At 36.4% G+C, this 26,727-nt stretch overlaps 1 protein-coding gene and 1 pseudogene across 2 annotated transcripts; both read right to left on the bottom strand.

The window, feature by feature from the left end:
- Positions 1 to 14,343: 14,343 nt before the first annotated feature.
- On the bottom strand, positions 14,344 to 15,753 carry LOC132603235 (probable serine/threonine-protein kinase At1g54610; annotated as a pseudogene).
- A 1,347-nt stretch (positions 15,754 to 17,100) lies between these two features.
- On the bottom strand, positions 17,101 to 25,328 carry LOC132603236 (uncharacterized). Of its 2 annotated transcripts, none has more exons than XM_060316196.1 (5): positions 25,168 to 25,328; positions 20,526 to 20,716; positions 18,956 to 19,198; positions 18,054 to 18,205; positions 17,101 to 17,520 (listed from the first exon to the last, which is right to left on the bottom strand). In XM_060316196.1, exons 1-5 carry the CDS (start codon positions 25,228 to 25,230, stop codon positions 17,330 to 17,332), a joined length of 840 nt encoding a protein of 279 aa, XP_060172179.1. In that variant the 5' UTR covers positions 25,231 to 25,328; the 3' UTR covers positions 17,101 to 17,329. The 2 variants fall into 2 exon arrangements, with proteins under 2 accessions (XP_060172179.1, XP_060172180.1); XM_060316197.1 differs by having other exon boundaries at positions 25,042 to 25,170.
- Between the last annotated feature and the right edge of the window lie 1,399 nt (positions 25,329 to 26,727).

The raw sequence follows: 26,727 nt of genomic DNA, 5'->3' as shown, positions 1-26,727 counted from the left end.
ATTTTCACCCAAAATTATTATGACCCAACCATATACCCCTTATTCAAATACCCCTACACTATCGCCTACATTCTCTCTCTCTCTCTCTAAACTATACCGTCTCCGACCTTTCTCCCCATAACTACACTCCTTTAACAAAATGGAAGAAACTATAGCAAGACCAGTGGTTCACTTAATATTTCTTATAACTTGACTTAGACTAAAACGAATTAACATATCAAGACCAGTGGCTTAGTTGATGAAACTCACTAAACAGAACCAAACAGTTGACTCAAGAATTTACACTAAGGCAAAACCAACCAGTTGACTGAAGAACTTACACTAAAGCATAACTAAACAGAATTTACACTAAAGCAGAACCAAACGGAATTTACGTTAAAGAATTTGAATGAAGAGAACCAAACAGAACCAAACAGTTCATAAACCAAGACACTAAAGCAAGGTGCTCACAAAATGTCATTAAGTAGATCAAGCAAACAAGCTTTTTTCAACTATGGATTTGCTGAAACGTAAATGCTATGGTTTAGTTGAAATCCATAGTTAGTTTAAAAAAACTGCACATTTCAACTACACCATAGCATTTTGTGAATATCTTGAAAACTTGTTGAAAAACCTTCAGTAGATGTTTTTGTTTTGTGAGGTCAGTGGCAGCGATTTACTGTGAGGAGAGAGGTCGGAGACGGTATAGTTTAGAGAGAGAGAGAATGTAGACGATAGTGTAGGGGTATTTGAATAAGGGGTATACGGTTGGGTCATAATAATTTTGGGTGAAAATATTATATCCGGGTCAAGTTGGGTTAAATTTGGTAGGTAAATAATTATTTGGGGGGAAAATGAGTTGGGCGTCTAGGATGATGTCATGTGGCAGTTCGTTTGGGTTAAGGGTATAATTGACCCTATAGTATAACAGTAAGGGTATAATTGGCCCTATAATATAACGAAGGGTATGGATAAACTATTTCCCAAAGTTCAGGAGTAATTTTGACCCTTTTCCGTTTTAACTATTAATTAGCTAAATATAAATCCTAGACGTAAGGTAACAAAAGATGATTTAATATTAAAGCACACACCAAGTACTAACTTATCTAGAGCAAACAAGAGAGTAAGGGTGGGGGTATTTCCACAACTTTTGGTGTCTTTTACATAGCTAAGACAAAAGAAAATGATAGTTTAAAGAAGGGACTCCAGGTTCATGCTCGGGAAGAGTCATGCGTTAAGACTCCATATTTGCTCCAAGTTGTTCATGCAAAAGAAAGAGGAGAAAAAAAAAAGATTAGCTAAAAATAAATAATTCTCTTAGTAAGCAAGATTGTCAAGTAACAATTATTTGAAAGTACTATGAATATTTAACATGCACATATTTATTACCCATAACAAATGCGAGGTAGACCCTTTAATTCATTCTAACTACACATGTGCTAATATAACTATGAGCTTAAAAGGAAGCAAACTTAGACATCATATAATCATCAATGAACACACGTGTCCTTCAACAGGAAAGTATAGTAAATACTAGAATCATCACTGTAAAGAGAAAAGATTTTTTATTTTTTTTTAAAAAGTGCTCACCCACGCAAGTTAAAAAAAAAACATTCATCAAATCATGATACATGGAAGACATTCAGGAGTCGTCAGATTAATGTGTAAATATTTCAAGCCTTAAAATCTCTTTTACTAATATTGAAATAGCTTCAAGGATTTAAACTTAATCAGACTTTATTTTAATAGTAGCTTGTCACTCACAAAAAACCTACACTAGGCTATGACAGAATATAACCCAAAAAAAAAAAACAGAAGCAACTTGTTTTATGATATGATAGTTAATACCGATCTGAAGAGATCATATTTAAAAGAAATAATATTCCGAATAAAACAGAAAAGTAAAATAAAAATATGCATTCATATTTCATCTGAAAGGAGAAAGACTTGAACACATTAATTCTAGCATAACTTTTTATATTAGTGATAAGCCCAAATAAAAGGAATTTAGAACGATACATGATACTCCCTGCTGTGCAAAATTTATGGAACCTGTTTTAACCCAACTTAAAGATAACGAGGGAGACGAAAGTTAACTTGTAACTTCGTAAAACAAAGCCAGCTGTTTTTATTAACAGAGACGACAAGAGGAGGGAAGTTTACCTATTTTGGGTGCAGTGAACCGAGCTTTGAGGTTTCAGATCTGCTCTCTTTCTAACGAAATCAAACGGACAGAGATCGAGAGAAGAAAATACTAAAGTTACTTTGAGAGATAGTAGAAAAAAAATATCAACAGCTTAAAATGATAAGAGTATTTTTTTATGGCTCAAGCTTGTTGTCGGCTGGGGTATTAAGAGGAGTATTTATAGGCAAACATTAGGGTTTTCGGATTTGAAATTTGAACATCACAAAGAGGATTCGGGTTGGAATTTTGGCTCCAACATGGCCGTTTGAAAAGAGAAATTCTGCCACAAACAAAATCGAAATCCAAAAGTCCTTTGGCTTCTTGTGCTTGACCAAATCGTGTGACAGAGATGAGAGAAGAAATTTTTAAAAGCTTTCACCAAAACGGGGATACAAACTCTAATTTAGGAGTGAGAAGATTAATTTTTTTCATAAAGGGGAAAGAGATGGGGCGGCCGCCAGTTATATAAAAGGGTTTGAAACCCTACTTTTTTTCTAAGTTTTTTTGGTCGAAAGAGAAAAAAAAAAAGGATGTTTAAGAGGGCTTTTGTTTTGGGTGTTCAGATGGCTTTAAATGGGCTACTGTGGAGGAAGAAAATGGGTTGCTGAGACAATAGATTGGGCCAAGTGGTATATTGGTTGAAAAGATATTTGGGCCACGAAAATAGTGGTTTTTTGGGAAAACTATATATATATATATATATATATATATATATATATTAAAGAGAAATTTTACGAAACGTGACAATAGTTTTTCTTATTGACAAAACATAATGATATATTACGAAACATGACAGATTTTTATATATTTTTCGTTTTTTATTTTTTTTTTTAGGAAAAAAAAAAAAATATATATATATATATATATATATATATATATATATATATATATATATATATATATATATATATATATATATATATTTAAAAAAAAATAAAAAAAAATAAAAAAAAAATAAAAAAAATTATATATTTTTTTAAAAAAAATATTATTATTTTTTTTTGCTCAAAGGCTTAAAAAATTACCTCAATTTTTTGTGTATGAAAGGTGTATGAAACATGTATGAAATGTGTATATGTGAGCGAAATTTTTAATATAATTTTCATACACAAAATTGTGAGCGAAAACTTTAAGCGTTGAATATTGTATGCAAGTTGTTACAATGTTGTTGTAGTTGTATTAATTTTCCAGAAACCTAATATGAGCTTTATATACGAAAAATGTGAATGAAATTTTAAGTCTTGAACGAGATATACACATTTCATACCATTCTCATGCATAAAATTTTGAGCGTAATGTTTAAGCCTTGATTGAGATATACACATTTCTTACGTTCTTCATACATAAAATTTGAGCGATTATTTTAAGTCTTGAATATTGTATCAAAGTTGTATACAATATTGTTGTAGTTGTATTAATTTTACAGAAATCTAACATGAACTTTATATATGAAAATATGAGCGAAATTTTAAGACTTGAGCGAGATACAAATTTCATACTGTTTTCATACACATAATTTTGAGCTGATTTTTTAGGCCTTGAACGAGATATACACATTTCATACATTTTTCATATCGTTTTCATACACTAAATTTTGAGCGAACTTTTTAAGCCTTGAGCAAGATATACACATTTCATATATAAATTTTTGAGCGAAAAAGATATTTTAAAAATAATTTTTTTAAAAAATAAAAAACTAATTTTTTAAAAAATATATATATTTTTAAAAAAAAAAAATTATTGTATAGGTTTTGTAATGTTATGTTTTGTAAATATAAAACTATCGTCACGTTTCGTAAATATTTTTCCTTAAGATGTATATATACGTAGTTGACCCGTTTTTTTTTTTTCTATCTCAAACATTTTCTTGGGCTTCCTCATCTTAATAATTTATATAAGTTATAGTTATAAAATATACTACTATTTACTAATATATATTTATATATATAATATGGCCAAAATAAAATTATAAACTAGAAAATTTACATATAAAAATACTATTAAATTAATAATAATGGTAATATAAACTATAAATGTACTAATTCGCGTAATGACAATAACGTCTTAGTAATACTAAAAATGATAACGAGATGAAATTATAATAATACTAATGCTAATATTAATAATAAGAGTAATAATAATGGTACTACCAATACAAGTAGCCGTAGTAAAAATGGTAACAATTACAATGATGGGAAAAAAATAGATTATTAATGACTAGGAAGCACAAGGAAATCAATTAGAGGAAAAATGGGACAAAATTTGGTGTCAACATTCGTGATCGAGTGAAAACCAACCAAGTAACATTTGTGATGAACGAGAAAACCACAAAAAGTTGTACCCAAAATCAAAACTTCAAAGTGTTCAATATTAACTTCCTTCTAACCCAAAGGACTTGATGTAGGCTTTCCAAACCAGCATAAAGATTCGTAGTCTCTTTATTTTTCTGCACATTTACTTTATTGCTTGCTTTTACTAAAAATCTGACATCTTCTCCAGTCGACCACTTCACCCCCTCCCTACTATTGCTTTTTTTTTTTTTTCTCCAAATAGATTATACGTTGATCCAGGTCTGGAAATCAATCCCCGTGAAAGAATAACAGGAAGAAATGGGCTTTTTATGGCACGAAAGCGGATTAAACCGACAAGTAAGTTTTGGAAAATAGATGGTTAAGCAAAAGACAGGTGCAAAGGCATTTATGATAAAACTTATCACATCAAAAGCTGGATTATTTACTTTCTTTGCGGTTCTTTTAATTCTTTTTGGTGGAAAATACTGTTAATAATAATCTGTCATTTCAACAGAATTTGCTTCCTTATTGGAACATCAACCATCTCAAACAGAACTGGAATAAGTAACATCAATTAGTCAAATTATCCATTAGAGGGGGCATGATAAACGTGTCAACCGGTTCCGTGTAACCGGTTTTAACCGGTAACCGGACCGGTTAAACCGGAACCGGAACCGGAACCGGTATAACCGGTTCCGGTTAACCGGATATTAGTTAACCGGTCCGGTTCCAAATTTTTTTTAACCGGAACCGGACCGGTTAAACCGGTTAAAATAAAAAAAAATAAAAAAAAATAGTAACGAGCCGTTGGGCCTCGCGGACCGTTGGCAACGGTCCATTTGCAAAAATGGTCGTTGCCAAACGGTCATTTTCTTAATTTTTGGCCCCCAAATTATTATTTTTTAACACTTTAACCCCTCCCCCACCCCTATATAAACCCTTCTTCATTTTCATTTCAATTCACTCAAATCTCAATCTCTCAATTATAGTTACTTTGCAATAATTAGCCACAAAGTCTTATTATAGTTTCAACTTTCAATTATTAATTTTGCAATTATAATATTGTTGGTGGAGTTGGTGATTTTGCAACAATCCGAAGTAGCTTTGGTGGATTTGCAATTCTAGCCGTCTTCGCTTTGTTGGAAATTAATCCGGCAATTTGGTACCTTCGTTCCAACTCTGTCTTTAATTTTTGCAATTTAATTCTAGCAATTTATTTTTCGAAATTTAATTTACGCAATTTAATTCTAGCAATTTAATTTGTTGTAATTTATTTTCTTGTGATTTATTTGATTGTGATTTAAATTATTTCTATTTAATAATGTCAAAGAGATTAAGACGTGGTGCCGGTAGTAGTAGTCGTACTGTTAGGGGTGCGCTTAATGAGGAAACATTTGTGGAAGAAACACCTAAATTAGGTATTGATGTTGGTGGAAATAATCCACTTTTAGGTCATGAGGCAATGCAACAACATTTTACCGACACTTTTAATGAAGACTTAGATGATGATGATGATGATGAAACACAACCCCCCCCAAAATCCCATAGGAGATACAGGTCCTGCACAATCACATACACAAGACAAACCGCCTAGAACTCGTAGGCCAACAGCTAAAGTTTGGAAATTTATGATTAAGGATAGGGAAAATCAATCAGTTACATGTACCCTATGTGGACAAGTATTTAGTTTTAAGCAAGGAACTGGTAAGGATGGTGGAACGGGTACACTAAATGCTCATATGAGAACCAAACATATGGATGTTTGGGGAGAGCAAACGGGTTCAAATGTGGGGGGGATTCAAATGACGATAGACCCACGAACCGGTAGAAATTTTAAGTATGACAAGAAAAAAGAACGCGTAGAAATAGCTAAAATGGTAGCTTATGATTGTTTACCATTTTCCTTTCCCTCGGGTTTAGGGTTTGTTACTTACATTCAACGTTGTTATAACCCGTTATTTGAGGGTATTCCTAGAAGTACTTGTAGAGCTGATGTTATAGATTTGTTTAAAAAATATAAATTTTATTTGCGTCATGTATTTAATTCTTTAAATTGTAATGTTTGTCTTACCGCTGATTTGGGTCTTAGTATTAACCATTTAGATTTCTTTGCTATTACATGTCATTGGGTTGATGACAACTGGGTTATGCAAAAAAGAATTATAGCTTTTTTATACGACGAAGGAAAAGGTCGTCACGATGGAAAATTTTTAGCCGATTCAATGTCTACTATAATGAGATTTTTTAACATTTATAGAAAAACACTTTGTATTGCTTTAGATAATGCTTCTAATAATACAAAGGCAATTGATCTTTTAAAAAGAGAAATAAACCCTCCTCTAAGAAATATTTTTCATGTAAGATGTAGTTGTCACATTTTAAATTTAATTGTTAAAGATGGTCTTATGCATTTTGATGATTCTGTTCAAAAAGTTAGAAATGCTGTTGCGTTTCTTTTTTGTAATGCTAATAGAGGAAGAATTAGAGATTTTAAGAATTCTTGTGTGGAAAATAACCTTAGACCTAGGAAAATTCAAGTAGAAATTGAGACTAGGTGGAACTACACTTACATTATGCTACAACAAGCATATGAGTATAGGATTCTCATACAACAAGTTCACAACAAATATAATATTGATAGTGAGGATTGGTTAACTTATAGGCATTGGGAAGATGTTAAAGAATGTATTGAACTCTTAGAAAATTTTTATAATGCAACTCTTGCTTTTTCTAGACAATTCTATCCCACGGTAACCGGAATTTTAGCCTACTTAGCGGAAATAGCTAGAGTTTTACAAGAGTATAAATATAAACCCGATTATCAAGTGGCTATTTTTGAAATGATAATCAAATTTAAAAAGTATTTTTTTCCCATTCCAACTTTATTTATATTGGGTTCCCTTTTAAATCCTTGTTTAAAAGTGTCTTATACTAAAAATTTGGTTAGTCAAATTTATACATTTTTAGAAATTGAAGAGGGAGTTCAACCATCTTTAGCTGAAGCCGATCTCGCTATTGATGATGAGTTTAGAAAAAATTTTACTCATTATTCTAGTTTGGAAGAACGTGCTACACCAGTTGCTCCACGCCCTACTACTTCTCATAGTAGCAAAAAGGGCTTATCGGGTTTAAAAGTTTTACATTCACAGCCTACTTCTTCCTCTACTGCAAACTTTGATGAATTTAACTTTTATTTGATGCAGCCAAATGTGGATATCAGCCAACTGGATGAGGTGGACGTCTTAGCATGGTGGAAGAAGTACAAGGCAAGCTATCCGATACTTTCAAGAATGGCTGGAGATATCCTTACGGTTCAAGTATCAACCGTGGCTTCGGAGAGCGCATTTAGCCAAGGAAGACAGCAAATTGGAGACCATAGACATTCATTATCCGGCTTTAGCTTGCAAGTACTAGTGTGCATTCGAGATTGGATTAGATCGGAGCGACGCAACCAAAACTCAGAAGCGGAGCAAGGCGAAGAGGAAGAAATTGAAGATTTGATAGCTAGTGGACCGGACCAAATGGAAGACTTTGAAGATATTTCCATGACCGAATATGATGTGGGGGAAATTAACGAAATGGTTCAAAATTGGTGATTTTATTATTCTACTATTTTTGTATAACTCATGTATTATTTGCAAGTTAAAAAAAAAATACAACTTGCAAATAAATGTTATCCAAGAATGAATAAAATATATGGCTCATTGAGCTTTCTTCTATTTACTTGTGTTCATATTTTTACTTTTATTAAGTTAGGAATATACCTAAAATATACTAAGAATATACTTATAAATATATTAAGTTATATAGTATACTTAAACATATATAAGTATATATAGTATATATAGAAAAAATAGTATATATAGTATATAAGTATATATACAACAACAACAACAACAACAACAACCCAGTGAAATCCCACAGCGTGGGGTCTGGGGAGGGTAGAGTGTACGCAGACCTTACTCCTACCAAGGTAGGATGGCTGTTTCCGAGAGACCATCGACTCAATAAAAACATAAAAAGAGGTCAGATACGGCTAAGAGATTCAAAGCGATATGGAAATGAAGTAACGCAAGCGACACAGATAACATAGAATAATCAAAGCACAGGAAATAACAGATAATAGCATAATAGCATAAATTAGAGCACAAGAAATTATACTACGATAATGCGACTATTAATAAGGCAGGGTAATGAGACTATCTACTAGCCTTCTACCCTAATATGGGTCCTCCAAACCCTCCTATCTAAGGTCATGTCCTCGGTAAGCTGTAACTGCGCCATGTCGTGTCTAATTACCTCTCCCCAATACTTCTTTGGCCTACCCCTACCTCGTCTGAAACCATCCATGGCCAACCTCTCACACCTCCGCACTGGGGCATCCATGTCTCTCCTCTTCACATGCCCAAACCATCTCAATCTCGCTTCTCGCATCTTGTCTTCCACCGAGGCCACTCCCACCTTGTCCCGAATATCCTCATTCCTAATCCTGTCACTCCTGGTGTGGCCACACATCCATCTCAACATTCTCATCTCAGCAACTTTCATCTTTTGAACGTGAGAAACCTTAACTGGCCAACACTCCGCCCCATACAACATAGTCGGTCTAACCACCACTTTGTAGAACTTTCCCTTAAGTTGTGGTGGCACCTTCTTGTCACATAACACTCCGGAAGCAAGCCTCCATTTCATCCACCCTGCCCCAATACGATGTGTGATATCATCGTCAATCTCCCCGCTGCCTTGCATAATAGACCCAAGATACTTGAAACTACTTTTCTTCTGGATGACTTGGGTACCAAGCCTCACTTCCAAGCCGGCCTCCTGAGGTGCTTCACTAAACTTACACTCTAAGTACTCTGTCTTGGTCCTACTCAGCTTAAACCCTTTAGACTCCAGAGTTTGTCTCCCATCCTCCAGCTTAGCGTTAACTCCGCTACGAGTCTCATCGATCAGGACTATGTCATCCGCGAAAAGCATACACCATGGCACCTCACCTTGAATTTGCCGCGTCAATCTATCCATCACCAAGGCAAATAAGAACGGACTAAGAGCTGATCCTTGATGTAACCCCATCACAACTGGAAAGTGCTCTGAGTCTCCTCCTACTGTCCTTACCCTGGTTTTGGCTCCCTCATACATGTCCTTGATCACCCTAATGTACGCCACAGGTACACCTTTAGCCTCCAAGCATCTCCATAAGATTTCTCTTGGGACTTTGTCGTAAGCCTTTTCTAGGTCAATGAATACCATGTGTAAGTCCCTTTTCCTCTCCCTATACTGCTCCACCAGTCTCCTCACAAGATGGATGGCTTCTGTAGTTGAGCGTCCCGGCATGAATCCGAACTGATTCTCTGAAATAGACACGCCTTTCCTCACCCTCATCTCCACCACCCTTTCCCACACTTTCATAGTATGGCTTAGTAGCTTGATACCTCTATAGTTGTTGCAACTCTGGATATCTCCCTTGTTCTTGTATAGAGGGACCATTACACTCGACCTCCATTCTTCAGGCATCATTGCCGTCTTAAAGATGACATTAAACAACCTAGTCAGCCACTCCAAACCTGTCGGGCCCGCACTCTTCCAAAATTCCCCAGGAATCTCGTCAGGTCCGGTCGCTCTTCCCCTGCGCATCCTACGAACAGCACCCTTAACCTCCTCAACCTTAATACTCCTGCAATACCCAAAATCTTGACGCCTTCCAGTATGTTCTAGATCTCCCAACACAATGTCTCTGTCCCCTTCTTCATTTAAGAGTTTGGAGAAGTATGACTGCCATCTCCGTCTAATGAGAGTCTCCTCTACCAATACTTTGCCATGCTCGTCCTTGATGCACTTCACTTGAACCACATCACGTGCCTTTCTCTCCCTCGCCTTGGCTAGCTTGAACAATTTTTGATCCCCTCCTTTCTCTTCTAGTTCAGCATAAAGGCGTTCAAAAGCTGCCGTTTTTGCCGTCGAAACCGCCAACTTCGCCTCCTTCCTCGCCATCTTATAAAGTTCCCTATTCGTCCACTGCTCCACCTCATCCTTGCTTTCTATCAACTTCGCATACGCCACCTTCTTTGCTTCCACCTTCCCTTGAACTTCTCCATTCCACCACCAGTCCCCTCGATGCTGGCCACGACTACCTGTCGAGACCCCCAACACTTCCCTTGCTACCGCCCTAATGCAACTAGCCGTCCTATCCCACATACTTGTCGCATCCCCACTGCTATCCCAGGCGCCCATAACCTTCAATTTCTCTCCCATCTCCACGGCACTAGTCGTGGTCAAACTCCCCCATCTGATCCTAGGTCGGTCATCCACGACCCTCTTCTTCCTCGGCATCTTGATCCCTAGATCCATCACCAAGAGCTTATGTCGGGTTGTAAGATAGTCGCTCGGAATGACCTTACAGTCTTTGCACAGACCTTTATCGTCCTTCCTAAGGAGTAAAAAGTCAATTTGGGTCTTAGCCACTGAACTACGGAAGGTTACCAAGTGCTCCTCCTTCTTTGGGAAACTCGAATTGGCTATCACCAACCCGAAAGCTCTTGCAAAATCCAAAAGTGAGACTCCTCCTCCATTCCTGTCCCCGAAGCCAAAGCCTCCATGCACATCATCATAACCTCCCGAAATAGGCCCGATGTGCCCATTGAAATCACCTCCCACGAATAACTTCTCAGTAGGCGGTATGCCTCCCACTAATTCGTCCAAATCCTCCCAAAAACGCCTCTTCTCCTCCTCGCCTAGGCCCGCTTGCGGCGCATAAGCACTAATAATGTTCAAAGTGAGTCCTTCAACGACCACTTTAATCGACATCATCCTATCAGTGGCTCTCCTAACCTCTACCACCTGGTCTCTTAAATCACTATCTACTAAAATGCCCACCCCATTTCTATACTTCGACCTACCAGAGAACCACAGCTTATACCCGTCTACCTCTTTAGCTTTAGGACCTACCCATTTAGTCTCTTGGACACAAGCTATATTAATCTTCCTCTTCTTAAGAATCTTAACTAGCTCTATGGACTTTCCCGTTAACGTCCCAATGTTCCAAGACCCTACTCTCAACCTAGAGACTCCTTTAACCCACTTACCCCTCCTAACCCTCGCCCCCGTCCCCGAACGAGAACATGACCCTAGTCTACCATCACTAACCAAAGCCACGAAAATAAGTATGAACTAATAAATTATTCAAAGGTCTAAAGTCAGCAAAATATAACTACAAGTGTATAGACAAATAGTGAATATGGCAACCGGAGGTACCAACTCCAGTTGAACTAAACCTGGTTGTCGCCGGAAAACACTGTTCACGGTCGAGTACTGTTCACTGCCGGAAAAATGTTCACAAATACCTGAAAGGGAGAAGAGAATAGGAGGGAAAAAGAAGAAAAGAAAAATAAAAGAAAAAGGGAAAAGGAGAGAGAAAGAGGGGGCTGGCCGGAAAAACTCGCCGGAAAAACTCGCCGGCGATGGCGCAGCGGCGTACTGGCAGCGCCAGGAGCAGATTAGAAAAGGAAAAAAAAGGAGAAGAGAAGAAGAAGAAAAGGAAAGAGAGAAGAAAAGTAAATCTAGCCGGAAAAGTGGCCGGCGTTACCTGGTCGCCGGCGTCACCTGAACAGTGGTGACGTATGGTCGCCGGACGGAGTGGTGGGTGGGCAGATCTGGGAGAGAGCAGAGGAGAGAGAAAGTATATAAGTATATATAGTATATATAGAAAAAATAGTATATATAGTATATTCTTAGTATATTTTAAGTATATATAGAAAGAATAGTATATATAGTATATTTTAAGTATATATAGTATATAAGTAAGTAAGTATATATAGTATATAGTACATATATACAAGTATATAATAAGTAAGTATATATAGTATATATACTATATATATTAAGTTATATATAGTATATATAGTATATTCTTAGTATATTTTAAGTATATATAGAAAAAATAGTATATATAGTCTATAAGTATATATAGTATATAGAGTATATAAGTATATATAGTATATAAGTAAGTATATATAGTATATAAGTAAGTATATATAGTATATAGTACATATATACAAGTATATAATAAGTAAGTATATATAGTATATATACTATATATATTAAGTTATACACATATATAAGTATATATAGTATATAAGTATATATATTATATAAATATATATAGTATATATATTAAGTATATATTGTATATATAGTAGATATGTATATATAGTATATATATTAAGTTATACCTATATATATATTAAGCTATCCTATATATAGTATATAGTACATATATTTAGTATATATATTAAGTTATACATATATATAAGTATATATAGTATATATATTAAGTTATACATATATTTAGTATATATATTAAGTTATACATATATATAAGTATATATAGTATATATATTAAGTTATACATATATATAAGTATATAGAGTATATAGTACATATATATAAGTACATATAGTATATATATATATATTAAGTTACATATATATAAGTATATGTAAGTTATACATATATATGTGTACGAAAAGCACTATTCTGTATTGCTGACTTGCTGTTAGGCTGTTAGTCAGTAAATATTTAAACTTTAATTATAAAATTGTATAACATATGTAAATATACCTACAATATACAAATAAATACTATAATATATATATATAATACAAAAAAAAAAAAAAAAAATTAACGAATCCAAACCGGACCGGTTCCGGTTTGGATCTTAAAACCGGTTAACCGGAACCGGTTAGGCGGTTCCGGTTTTGGAACCGGAACCGGCCGGTTTCCTAACCGGTTTCCGGTCCGGTTCCGGTTGGAACCGGTTGACAGGTATAGGGCGTGATTGTCCAAGTGAGGGACTAACACTAAAACTAGGTCCTTTAGCATAAGATGTTAGTATTTCTCGATACATAGTAAACCCACCCCCCCCCCCCCCCCCCAAAAAAAAAAAAAAAAACAATCTTATACATTTTCTTCACTCTTCCTATATCATTACATCTAGATACAATCTGAGGCACGGAAGGTCACATGTCACTAGTTGGCAACTTATATAAAGTCTGACTACTTGTTGTAGGAAGCGGGATAACCAGTTTCACCTTCCCATTATGGAAATAGACTATATACTGATCCACGTCATCGTAATAGACCTTTTTTCTGTAAAAGAAGTGAATTTCAAAGCAGCTTGTATTGGTTTTCGTTGTTGTTTTCATACCTCAAAACCGAGCTTTAGCTAGTTTTTCCTGTTGCTTGGCACGTTCTACAAATTCTTGGATTTGTCAGTCATGCTCTCTGAGTATTCGATCCACATTAATTGGTTTTGATGCAGATGGAAGTGGATCAAAATATTGATTGTCTTCGAGGAAGTCAAGGCCATCTGATTCTGCAGGGGCAACAATTGTTCAATAAGCTGGTTCTTCTCTACCTTGGAGTTACTGCCTTCCCCTTCCACCATTTTTTCCTTGTCATGCATCACCCATTGAGCATCTTTTAGGATCCATGCTTCATGCTCTCTTGGTAAGCCGTGCATGTTGGTTGACTTGGTAGGTGAAGGAGTAGAAATTTGTTTGTTTCCAGTAAACACATGGCTATTCCATGTTGATGGACCTAAAGAATGATACTTCTTTCCCTCAAAATCATGGTCGTTTCCCTTAGCCGTTGATCCCTTGTCAAGCCCCGCACGTGTAACAGCTTTGAGGATCATACCCTCATGCTCCCTGAGTAGATCCTGCATCTTGTCTGATGCAGCAGGTAATGGTCTTGACCACCCCTTATTTCCCAAGATATGATAATCATCATGAACTGGTTTTTGCACATGGCTCTCTGATCATCCCTTAAATCGAGGAGACTAGCAGAACTATGAATATAATTCTCTGAGCCCTCTTTTCTGCTGGACTCCTAAAAAGATGCAGAAGAGTTTATTCCTTCATTTAGAACACCTCCTGAGACATATTTTTTTGTTTTTTCAAGCCTATTCCGGGCTTTTGAATGGGTAAGGAGTCGTCTTCTTTCTATTGACCTCTGTAATTCTGCATTAGCTTCAGGTGCTGGAATTGCCCTTACACTTCTATCGCGTGCATGCTTTCGGTCCCTACTCCCCTTGATTTCTGTCTTTTTTGCATCAATCTCTTTGCTGGGGTGGCATTGCGGTGAACTTGAGGGATCACAGGCTAATGGTTCTGTTGTGAAAAATTCACCCTGCAGAGCAAGAGCTGCAGTTCCTCGATCCTCAGGTTCTATGGAAAATAAAGTGTCCATTAGTCCTACAGCAGCAGCGACAGGAAGATCATGAAAAGTCGGTTGAAGATTCCGTCTATAAGGCTCAATTGGCTTAAATATCGGTGCATTAGGCAATTTGGATTTTCGCCAAAAATTATCAGATGGAGAACCACAGAGCTTGAAGATTTTATGTAATTGCTTAACTTCAGTTCTACCAGGCATAATAGGTTGGCCAGTGAATAGTTCACCAAGTACACGACCAACACCCATAAATCAACTCCAACTCCATAAGAATTTGATCCTAGCAAAAGTTCTGGTGGCCTATAGCAAGGTCACAATTTTGATAGTTAAGGGAATAGTTTCTTCTGGATCAAGAAGTGTTGATAGCCCAAAATCTGCAATTTTCAAGATACCATCTTTATCAACCAACAGGTTAGAAGCAGTTACATCTCGATGCAAGATACCACGGTTATGGCAGTGATCAAGCCCTTTAAGCAGCTGGTGCATGTAACATTTGATCTGAGGTTCATAAAACTTGACACCTTTTAATTCTTGAATTTCCTTGGGATCATATTCCATGCAATCCCAATGTTACATTTTCAAAAAAAAAAAAATATTCCATGCAATCAAAACAAGGTACAAGCTGCAGGATGTTTTCGAGGTAACTAAACCTTCCAACTTGATAACGTTCAGGTGATCACCAAGCCTTCTCAGTATTATGATCTCTCTTGCCCTGAACTGGACACTCTGAGGATCGTGATTGTCAAAACAAACCCTTTTCGGGGCAACAACGTTATTGAGCACAGCATCTCAAGCCTTGTAGACATTACTGTAAGCTCCCTGGCCAATCCTATCCACAAACTCAAAAGTATCACCCCTTCTTGGAAGCCATCCATTTATAGCTTCGCCAGCTACTGAAACAAGCCAATAAGGCCATCCAGCAGCAACTGGTTCACCTTCTTTCCCTTTTGGTACTCTGCTGAGTCTTGGATTCGGTTTCTGTCTTGTGGTGCTAAGGATTTCTTCCTTCTCTTCTGATTCAACTGATTCATTTCTGTTGGTTGAAAGTTTTCCATGACTCGATCCCATAGTTTTCCAATAAATAAAACAATCAAGTCTTCCCTTACATTAGATAAAAACACACTTATTTTTTCTTAGTCTATGGCTACATACCAAGAAAACATTCACAGGAAGGAAGTATGACAAACCAATTCATAGAATCAAAGGAGTTGACATCATAAAGACAATATAGTAGGCTCTGTAAACAAAGAGTTTGTGGATTACATGTTATGGTGGGCCAACTCTTAACCAGGACTCCTGTGAAATATCCTGGAGTTCCAGAGAAATCATCAATTCACAAATACAAATCTGGTACATAATAATAAGAATTTACATGCATCTAATGAGAGAGACAGTCAGACAGCAGGTTTTACATTGTAGCTGAGTCTTGTTTGATGTAGGAACTTCTTGATGTGTACATTTAAGATTGACTGTATGTGGTACGGCGGAAAATATTTCCTGAAATTAGATTAGTAAGTAGAAATATTTTCTACAGAACATTTATCATAGATTGATAATTGGGTAGTGCTTCGATGAAAATTTTCAGTATTAAAGTTTCATAATAATATCTTATACTTAGTATTTTGGAAGACTAGTTCAGTGTCAACAACTTGCCAAGTTGGAAACACGTTTTCTCTTCGTGTTTTTAGACCCTTCACCATCTTTTGCACCATTTTATATTTTCAACCGTATCCTTGTTCTTTTTCTTCCAACTAGAAGACGAAGTATTAAAAAACTAAAGTTCCGCTCATTATTGTTGGCAAAATAATTATTACGTCATTTGTTGGAAATCAAGAGAATCACTAAAATATTACTTAAGATAATGTTAATAATTTATCATACACTAACTAAAATCCCAAGAATTTGGGTGCTTGTTTTCCTGTAATAAGAATTCCTAGACAAGGGCGGTCGGAGTAGAAGAAACTTCAAACTTCTGAATAGGCCTGAGAAAACCTAGACCAAAGGTGCCTAATAGCTTAACCGGACTCATCGGGTAGGGAATCTTGAGCCAGAAGCCTAGATCAAATGTGCCCAATAGCTTAGCCAGACTCATCAAGATTCTTGAACCGCATCGAACCCTCAGACGACCTATCTAAGATTAGGCACAAGTCCACCAGAAACAACCTCAACAGAAATCCACTCTTCCAGAGTCTCATTCATCGTCATCTTAGGCAACTACTTAATACGTCTTCAACTGGGATGACTCATGTCCCCTTAACGGAGAACTATCAATAGCGATTTCTAGTTCAATGTTTTTATGATAAGAAGTTATGTCTTGTTCACGTGACGAAAATGTTGAGAACAAATTTGGCATGCTTCCAATCAGCACAATAAGATTCCTCTTTTTTCAACCTATTTAGCGGTTACAGACATACGTAGAGGATTAAGCAACCATTTCCATTAACTAAACACAGCCTTGCCAATCAAATCAAGAACAAGAACAACATTTAGATCTATGACCAAAAAGAAGAGAAACAATCTATTAGTAATACATTTGATGTCCTCTCAAAACACATGGTAGCAACAGTATAGGCCACTGTAAATTCTGGAAACAAGGAAAGTTCTCTTCATCCCTCTTTGCTATCTGCTATTTAATCTGTACAGTCTAATCAATGTTGTGAAAACCAGGAAGAAGAGAAGTGATGAAGCCAAAGACAATCATTTGGATCTCCTTTGCAATACCCCACCAGCGGTTTCCACCACCAGCAGCACCGGGTTCCACTGCATTCTCATTCTCGCCTACCCTATTTATGTCGTTACCTTGTTGATTCTCATTCTCACCTCCAGGTTGTCCCTCTGCCACAACAATATGACAAAGAAGAGTTAAGAGAAGAAGCTCCAGTATCCCACATTAACACTTACGTTTAGAAACAATCCATGAATGCACACGTTTGCCAGCAGACATTCGAGACCAACATGAAAGCAACATTCAGTTAATGTTGGGAAATTGACACAGCTAGCTTTATAAACAGGGATTACAAATTTGAAACCAACACACAAATAAAGGTACCATGCGTCAAAATTATGATGAGATATCCATTAGATCATTACTCCAGCCTCCAATGTGTTTTCTTTCTTTTGATAGAGTTTAGTTTATTTCACGTAAACGGCAATATTGCTCGTCAACTCCAATACGGAATGTAAAGACAAAATATCCTCTCTCTTTTTTTTTTTCTTTTTTCTTTTTTTTGTAAACTTGTTCGTCTACTTTTTTTGTTAAGTTGTATCCTTGATTGGGTATTTTATAATGATAGGATTGACACCAATAGATCCCCATGCACACCTACGATGTGTTAATCTATCCATTGACATAAGTTGAAAGAAAGTACCTCCTGCTGCAACATTCTCATTTCCTTGCCTTCCGGCACCTGGTACATTATCTGCCCTGACAGCTGGCCTGGGTGGTTGGGGAGGTGCAGCTGCCCTCTGCATTCCTTGTGAAAGCCACCGTACCAAAGGTGCAAGAGCTCCAGTTTGATATCTACAATGACCAACGGGAAATATATGGCGCGACTTAACGATGAAGCAAAAAAGAAAAGACATGTATTTCAATGACACAATAGTAACTCTTCCCTCTTTTATAGGCAATTCAACCAACATGCAAATTATATGATCTTATCATATAGAAAAACTAAGAAACAAAAAATATGGAGGCATTATAGCACTACAGACACTTATTCAAGTTGGTTACTGTGGTACACAAACATATCTAAATGGGGCTAGTAAACTAGCATAAATGATCGCGAGAAAAGCTTGAGGGTTCACCTTTGAGAGAATGGACAATTTGCTTTAGCAATCCACAATGGAACTAAGAGGGAATGGAAGGACACAAGAAGCACAAAAAAAACTATGCCCAAGAAAGGAAACTAAGGAAATAGGGATATGGTAGACTATAAAAGCAAGTGAGGATCTGAATGCTATTTAGGATAACAATATAACTGGAAAACCAATATAGGGCCAACTTAGCTGCCTGTTTCTCCAAAGAAAAAGGGAGCTTTATTGTTATCTTTTAGGATATCCACATTCTCATTCATACAGGTTACATTAACAGTATCTATGTATTAATTTTATCCCCAAATTAGTCACTCAATAATCTCTACTTTGCAGAACTTGACACATCCAAAAAAAATCTCAATGGTCACAACAGCTTTCTAAGACAAAGTAGTTGATAATTAATAAAATAACTAAATGAACAGGAAATTAAAAGTGATCATAATTGACAAATACTTACAGGTAGACAAGTGAAGCTAAAAAAACAAGCAGAACCAGCCTCTGTCTTGATCCATCTTGATTGAACAAGAAAATCACTGCAGCCAGCTTCAAAATAAGCAAGAGATCTAGCTGAAATGCAATTTGGAATCTTCTGACAACTATTTGTCGTTGAGGTCCAAGCTGTTGTTGCTGCTGAGGCTGCTGCTGTCCCATCTGACCTTGCTCCTCACTTACAGCTCCATTTTCTTGAGTACTAGGTCCACTGTCAAGAGCAGCCATGCTTTTTTCTTTTAGGAAGGAAAGATTAATAAGGCTCTGCTTGAATATGAATATTTATGGAAGTAGCCCCTCTTGAGAAACTAAAAAGTACAAATACAATTCTTCCCATTTAAGCACTCAACATCGGGGCTTCATGTTTTGTCAGACAGAGAGGCAAATAAAGGGAACAAAGATATTAATAACACAGCATGCAATTGATTGGATATATAACTACTAGTTGCCAGGTGCACGAGAAGTTTGTATGGCTTCATCCCTTGTATTTTAAGTTAATGTCATTTAAGTAGATGATAGATACAATAATGGTAACAAGTTACTATATATCTTCAAGCATTACATGTAATAATGTAAACCATTATCAAATACAATTAAGAGGCATGACCACCGAGGGGCGAATAGAAAGAGAAATGAAAAGAGTAACAACTTTTCTTTTTTTTTTTTTGGATCATGTAAAGTAAAGAAGTCTTATTAATAACCAGCACCAAAAAAGGTGCTACATATGCACAGGAAAAGGTGCTAGAGGCACAAAAATCCTGTCCAGCACAGTACGACTCCATATTACACTCCTTATCTATGTGAGATTGATTCTGGAGTTTAACCTTAATGATGATATAATGCCCCAGACCGGAATTTGAGACGAAGGCAACATGAAATGTCACAGAAGCTTTACAAAGATGAGAAAACAAACACGTGAACTGTTTGCTATGACGTTATAAAAAGCTTTTACCATATTTTGCTAAAAATGTTCAAAGAAATTGAAGTTCTCTGATTCAAATAAATTAAACACATTCACAATCTTTGTTCCTCCCTGCCATGAATGATCCAAAAACTTAACTGAATCCCAAGATCAGTTACTAGGCTGCGGCAACTTTAGTTAGCACACTTCCGTTATCTAGCCACAAGTATTAATCGGCCCGTGCTATGGGCCTGGGAACTTTTTCAAGAAACAGACCAAAATTGGTCAAAACACACTTTTAACTATATCAGCAGAGAATTTCGTAAAAACCTGACATGTTGTACTCCTGAATAGAGAACTTAAGCTTTGATTATAAAAGCATTAAATACGATGCAGAAATACACAATTCTTGCTACATCATATATAGAGTTCAAGAACCGGAGTTACAACAGGCAGATACATTCAATGAAACAATGGAAAATAAGGAAACCTAAAGGTCCTCAAAGACTACACAGTTTAATTCCAGTGTTGTTTCAAGTCAACCATGCCAATTACAGAAGCTATGCAAGTTGATGATGAGGATGATTACGACAACTTATACATCAGAAGCTAGATCTGAAGTCTGAGGGACACTTACGTAGGTACAGTGTAAGTAAATGGGATTAGAGTGTTTGGTGGAAACCCTGCATATTGTCCCATAAAAGGGGGAGCAGGTACAGCATAAAGGCCTGGTCCATGGTTCAACTCTTCCTGGATTGGCTGCATATCAGAATACATGGCTTGGAGCATCTGATAATTCAATAACAGTGAACCATGAAATGATGGGAGCTGCAAAAAAAGATAAAAGAATTAGCGAATAACTTCTCAAATGCAAGTAAGCATTTTCTTTCACAAAAAAGTTCATAAAAAGCCCAGCAATAAATATATCCAACTGAAAAGAAAAGTTTGTGGTTGCAAAATTTCCAGACTCTCAAAGTTGCACAGGCATTTGCCTACCAAAAGGTGTCCACTAAAACCTTTTGACATCAATAGGCCTAATAGAGACAACTCGCATGACGGTATTGTTAGACATGGACCAAGATTTATAGTCCTGCCAAATTCAGGCATTGTCGTGTGAGGTGCGGTGCAATCAAGTTCATAACAGGGAAGCATCTTTCCAAGTAACTCTTCCAAATTACCAATCCATTAATCTTGACTTGATGCACACAACCTAAAACCAGATTGAATTGGAAGGTAGGATTTGATGAAAAATCTTATTCAAAGATGGGATTGTTATGATCCACAAGTTGGATAAAGAGATTCATTTAATTTGATAAATTGGGGAACCAAGTTTATAGGATACTCATGTTTTAAAACAAAATGAAGAATGTTACAAGCAACTTGGATAAATCTCGAAGAGTTCTACAATGTTACAAGCCATTTGGATAAATCTTATCTAGTTCTATCTTATTTTGTATGATTAAACATATCTAAAAGTAGAAGTTGAAAAAAAAAAAAAAACATAGAAAATATGCGAGTTAAGTAGGATGCATAGGGCTAAATGAGCTATTTCTTGGTTCTTACATCCCAATCAGTATCAGGCTGTTCTGAAATTTCCTTCTCCTCAATGCGCAAAATCAGTTTTAAATCCCAATCAGTATCCAAATGTAACTGATAACCACTCTCTGATTACCTACTACATCATGGCTATAGTAAAGGGTGCAACACAAGAAAAAATCAGATCCCGAATGGAACCTCATCCTCGTATATGAAGCAAAAACAATCATCATTGCATTAATACATTAAGAAAACCAAGAAAGACTCAACATTGGATAGACATTTATAATTTTCTACATCTCAATCTGCAATCTAGTTCTGTGTTGCTCGGACTCTTCAAAATCCTTGCCGCACCCCTGTCGAGACGACAAGTGTGTGAGTGTGGGTGTGGGATTCAACCCCGGAGTTGGTTAACTTACCGTGGGTGCTTTGACTACATCTATGACCAAGAAGTATAGATCAATTCGCTATTTGGTTTGATTTTTTGGTTTATGTCATGCATATATCGTTATAGAAACTATGAGAATGTTCTTCTATTGCACAAGATATCTTATGAATAAATTATTAGGTGTTTATAAAGATTTAATGTTTATTAGTTTTAGTTCAATAGATTTAATCAATCGAGATATATACTTTATATGTCGTAATATACATTTATTAGTCGTGTCCCAACCTAAGTTGCTCAGACTATGGTGCGGGTGTCCGATACGGGTGCGGATCTAGAGGTTGGATCCTTCACGATCTAAATTTTAAGATTCGGGGATACGGTGCCTTGGTGTATGTTGTTCGCGGATGACATAGTTCTGATTGACGAGACTCGCAACGGAGTTAACGATAAGCTGGAGGGCTGGAGACAGACGTTGGAGTCTAAAGGATTTAAATTGAGTAGGACCAAGACAGAATACTTGGAGTGCAGGTTCAGTGGCCTACCGCGTGAGGCTGACGAGGAAGTGAGGCTTGGTACCCAGGTCATTCAAAAGAAAGGAAGTTTCAAGTATCTTGGGTCTATTAAGGGAGATGGGGATATCAACGACGATGTTTCACATCGTATTGGTGCAGGGTGGATGAAATGGAGGCTCGCCTCCGGAGTGTTGTGTGATAAGAAAGTGCCACCAAAACTTAAAGGCAAGTTCTACAAAGTGGTGGTACGGGGCGGAGTGTTGGCCAGTCAAGAAATTTCACGTTCAGAAGATGAAAGTCGCGGAAATGCGAATGCTGCGGTGGATGTGTGGGCACACTAGGAGAGATAGAATTAGGAATGAAGATATCCGAGACAAGGTGAGAGTGGCATCGGTGGAGGACAAGATGCGGGAAGAAAGACTGAGATGGTTTGGGCATGTGAAGAGGAGAGACACAGATGCTCCAGTGCGGAGGTGTGAAAGGTTGGCTATGGACGGTTTCAGGAGAGGCAAAGGAAGGCCGAAGAACTATTGGAGAGAGGTGATTAGACAGGATATGGCACAGTTTCAGCTCACCGAGGACATGACCTTAGATAGGAGGTTGTGGAGGACTCAGATTAGGATAGAAGGCTAGGTGGCTTATCCTTTCACCATAGTAGTTGTAGTTTTGCTCATTTGTTTATTGTCATTTGATTTCTGCATTTGATTGCTGCTTATATTTATTGGGCCGTTGTACTTTGGTTATCTTATTTATTTATAATAGTTAATGCTCCTTTCTTTCCGGACTGTTCTACCATGACTTTCTCGCTTTTGTTATTCCTTGTTTTCATATTGTTTTCGATATGCTTGGCCCTATCTCACCTTTTGTCTTGTTTTCCTCTCTTGAGCCGAGGGTCTTTCGGAAACAGCCGCCCTACCTTTCAAGGTGGGGGTTAGGTTTGCGTACACTCTACCCTCCCCAGACCTCACATGGTGGGATTAGGGCTTGTTGTTGTTGTTGTTGGGGATACGGATCCAAGTATGGGTACGGGTGCGGGCTAAAATTGAGTTATAAAACCTAAATTATGAGATATTATGTGTAAAAACTTGAGGAGGAAATATTGATCAAGAGGAGAATCTCGGATGGAGATAAAAGGAAAAGGAGTGATATAGAAATTTCTATATACAAGGTATTCCATTTTCTTCAATTTCACCATAGCTTTTGAGTTGATTACATAAATCGTTGAATCTGCCCGGAATTTCTCCCTTGATTTTGCTTAAAGTACCCAAAGTTGGTTGACCAGATCGGGTACGAATCCCACATCCACACCTCTGTCGTGTCGACACGGGTGCAGCACCAAAAGTAAAGAGTCCGAGCAACATAGATCCCAACACCCGTATCCACACTCGGATCCATACCCCCAAATCCTAGAATTTATGTGATAAGGAATCTGACCTTTATATAGCATCTAAAGGATAGCATTTCTTGGCTATAGAAAAGGTGAAAAAAAGGACCTCTTTTTTCTGGTTTGGGCTAAATACCAAACGCGAGTAAGTTTTTACCTCTTTTTCTCTAACCCCCCCCCCCCCCCCCAACACCCCCACAACCCACCCCAATTTTTGTCCTTTCCTATATAAGATAGATTTCCTTCTAACACAGAGTGATTCAGCACGTGTTTTAGCAAGTCCATGTAGATTGGCATATAACATTCTTGTGTAAATATGACATTGATTCCTAACAATGTTCGAGGCATAATTAATGGTTTAATGCTTGATAATGACATGAAAATCAAGCAAATCGAGAACTTCATTAGATTTATTCAACATAAGTAACTTCCAGAACATTGTACTTCTCTTCGTTATAGCTCACTTACACTCACAGACGCGTGCTAAGGTTTGTGTACAACGGACACTCAGGGACATGTGTAAGGTTGTGTACAACGGACATCAATTTTTGACAGTTAAAAGCTACTGAAATCCAAAGATTTAAGCCGTAAAACAACAAGAGAGGTTATCTTGTCGCGCACGAGCTCTCCACTTTCAACATGGAAGTTGGGAGCAAATTGGGAAGGCACAACTGTTGACTCTTGGAAGAGCCGAAATCTGATAATTAGATTTTATCTTGTACCTAGAAACCCCAAAAATTTACCTTCAAATCGCGTACATCTTTCCTACTTACTCATTTGCCCCACATCAACATCCTTAAATCAAGTGTACTAATAAACATCGCACCAAGATCATTTCCCCTAAAGCTGAACAAAATCACAAATTCTACAGCCATTTAAAAAAAAAAAAAAAAAAAAAAAAAAAAACTGAACCTCCACACCTCAAATGGATAATATAGATTTTACAATCAAAACCAGATCTTTATGGACTTTTTGAATCATAGATACATAGGACGTACAAAGATTCTTTAAGCCAAAAACATTAAAATACCCAATAAGAATTTTTCCATCAGAAAATGATTTTTTTTTTTTTTTGGAGATGGATAATAATAATAATAATCAGAAAATGAAATATTGCTTTACATCCACACAACTAAAACAGTTAATTCAATTCCCAAAAAGAAAAGGCAAAAAAAAAAAAGGAACACCATGTAATTCAAACATCACAATAAAAGCTAATCAGTCCAAAAACATTGAAATCAAACACACCCCACAAAGAATTTCCACCAAAAATCAATTCTTGAAATTACCAAAAAAATAATAACTCAATCTTTAATTAGAGAACAATGGCCACCTGGGGTTGTTTCTTGAGGGTATCAGAAAATACCCAACAAAAAACAATTCCGCCAAAAGTCAATTCTTGAAATCACAACAATAACAACCAAAAAAAAAAAAAAAACTTAATTGAGAAAATGGGCACCTGGGGTTGTTTCTTGAGGCTATCTTGTGAGGTTGATGTGTGATTTTCATGTTCTTCAGCCATTGAAAGCTTTCTCTTTTTTTTTTTCTTTTTTTTTTTTTTAATGCTTCTCTAGTTCTTGAAAATCAGAGTTTTAACTATTTTTCTAATAATGTTTCTGATTTTGCTCTTTATTTCAGCTACGTATTATTTCACTGTCTTCTCCAATACAGATTGGCCACGTGTTTTATTTGGTGAATCATCTAGCCCTGTTTTGGAGTTGGTCCAAAGAATTTTATTAAGAGGAGTGTATTTAAATTTCTCCTTTTTTTTTCTTCAATTTTTTTCCTAAAACATCCAAATTTGTTATTGTATTATTTGAAAATGTTTAATTCTACCATCTGTTATACTTTTAAGGTTTTACGGTCATGAGTTGGAGACAAGTTATTTAAACATTAGGTATGCAAAGATTAATAATGTAGGATTTGAATAATGCTGAAGTAATTTTGTGTTGAAAATTGATATCGTCATTTAGGAACATATACCACCATTATATTGTAGTTTGGTCCAGGAAATAGTTGAATTCTATAAAAACGTTAATGTTAAATTGGTATTACAGTGAGAATGCTTATTTACTTTAATTAGTGTCTACTCTGTATCAAGAAGTTTTAAGCTATGATCGGAGAACTGACTATATTGAAAAAAATTGATTTATATAGTCTAGTAATGCTACCAAAGCCGAAAGTGAGAGCATGGTTAGCATATCAAACCAAGTTACTCATCAAGAAAGAGTAAACAGATTGCATATTCAGTTAATGACGACAAATACATTTTATTATTGAAACTCAACACCATCTTTTTGTTGATTCTAGTTGAATATATGAAATGAGGAGCTCATTGGGGGCGGACCCAACGTGAAGGGTGGGGGCACACGTGACCCGTAACTTCGGATATATATATATATATATATATATATATATATATATGATATATTTTAAAAGGATCCTTAAACATAATTGTAAAAGTAATTCAGTTGGTAGAAGTGTCCCTAAGTGCTCACTGATCGCCACCTGAAATCGAATCTCGGCTCCGACACAATTTTTTTTAAAAAAATTTGTGCAGTTTATATATATATATCGAAAAACTATGATGTATTTTAAAAGGATCCCTTAAACATAATTGTAAAAGTAATTCAGTTGGTAGAAGTGTCCCTAAGTGCTCACTGGTCGCCACCTGAAATCGAATCTCGGCTCCGACACAATTTTTTTAAAAAAAAATTGTGCAGTTTTACTGCTGTAGAACCCGCGTTAATGCAGGTTTTTTTTATTTTTTAGTCCCCTCCCATTTTACTTTTTCATTAAATTCTGTCCCCCCAATTTTTTTTGTTCTTTGCTATGGTAACCAATAAATTTTTTAAGAGCGGCATGCCTAACTTTGTCGCTAGTAATTGACGTATTAAAGATAATGGTGCTCCCATTACGCTCAAATCCTGAGTCCGCCTCTGATTGAGTATATGAGAAGGTATGCATAAGCATACAGTGGATCAAAGGAATGCAGCAATGTAAGACAGTGGCAGCTATA

This window comes from Lycium barbarum, chromosome 7 (genome assembly GCF_019175385.1).
Source record: "Lycium barbarum isolate Lr01 chromosome 7, ASM1917538v2, whole genome shotgun sequence".
NCBI lineage: Eukaryota > Viridiplantae > Streptophyta > Magnoliopsida > Solanales > Solanaceae > Lycium > Lycium barbarum.
The sequence above is the reverse complement of the archived record's forward strand: the minus strand, read 5'-3'. Positions and strand labels throughout refer to the sequence as shown.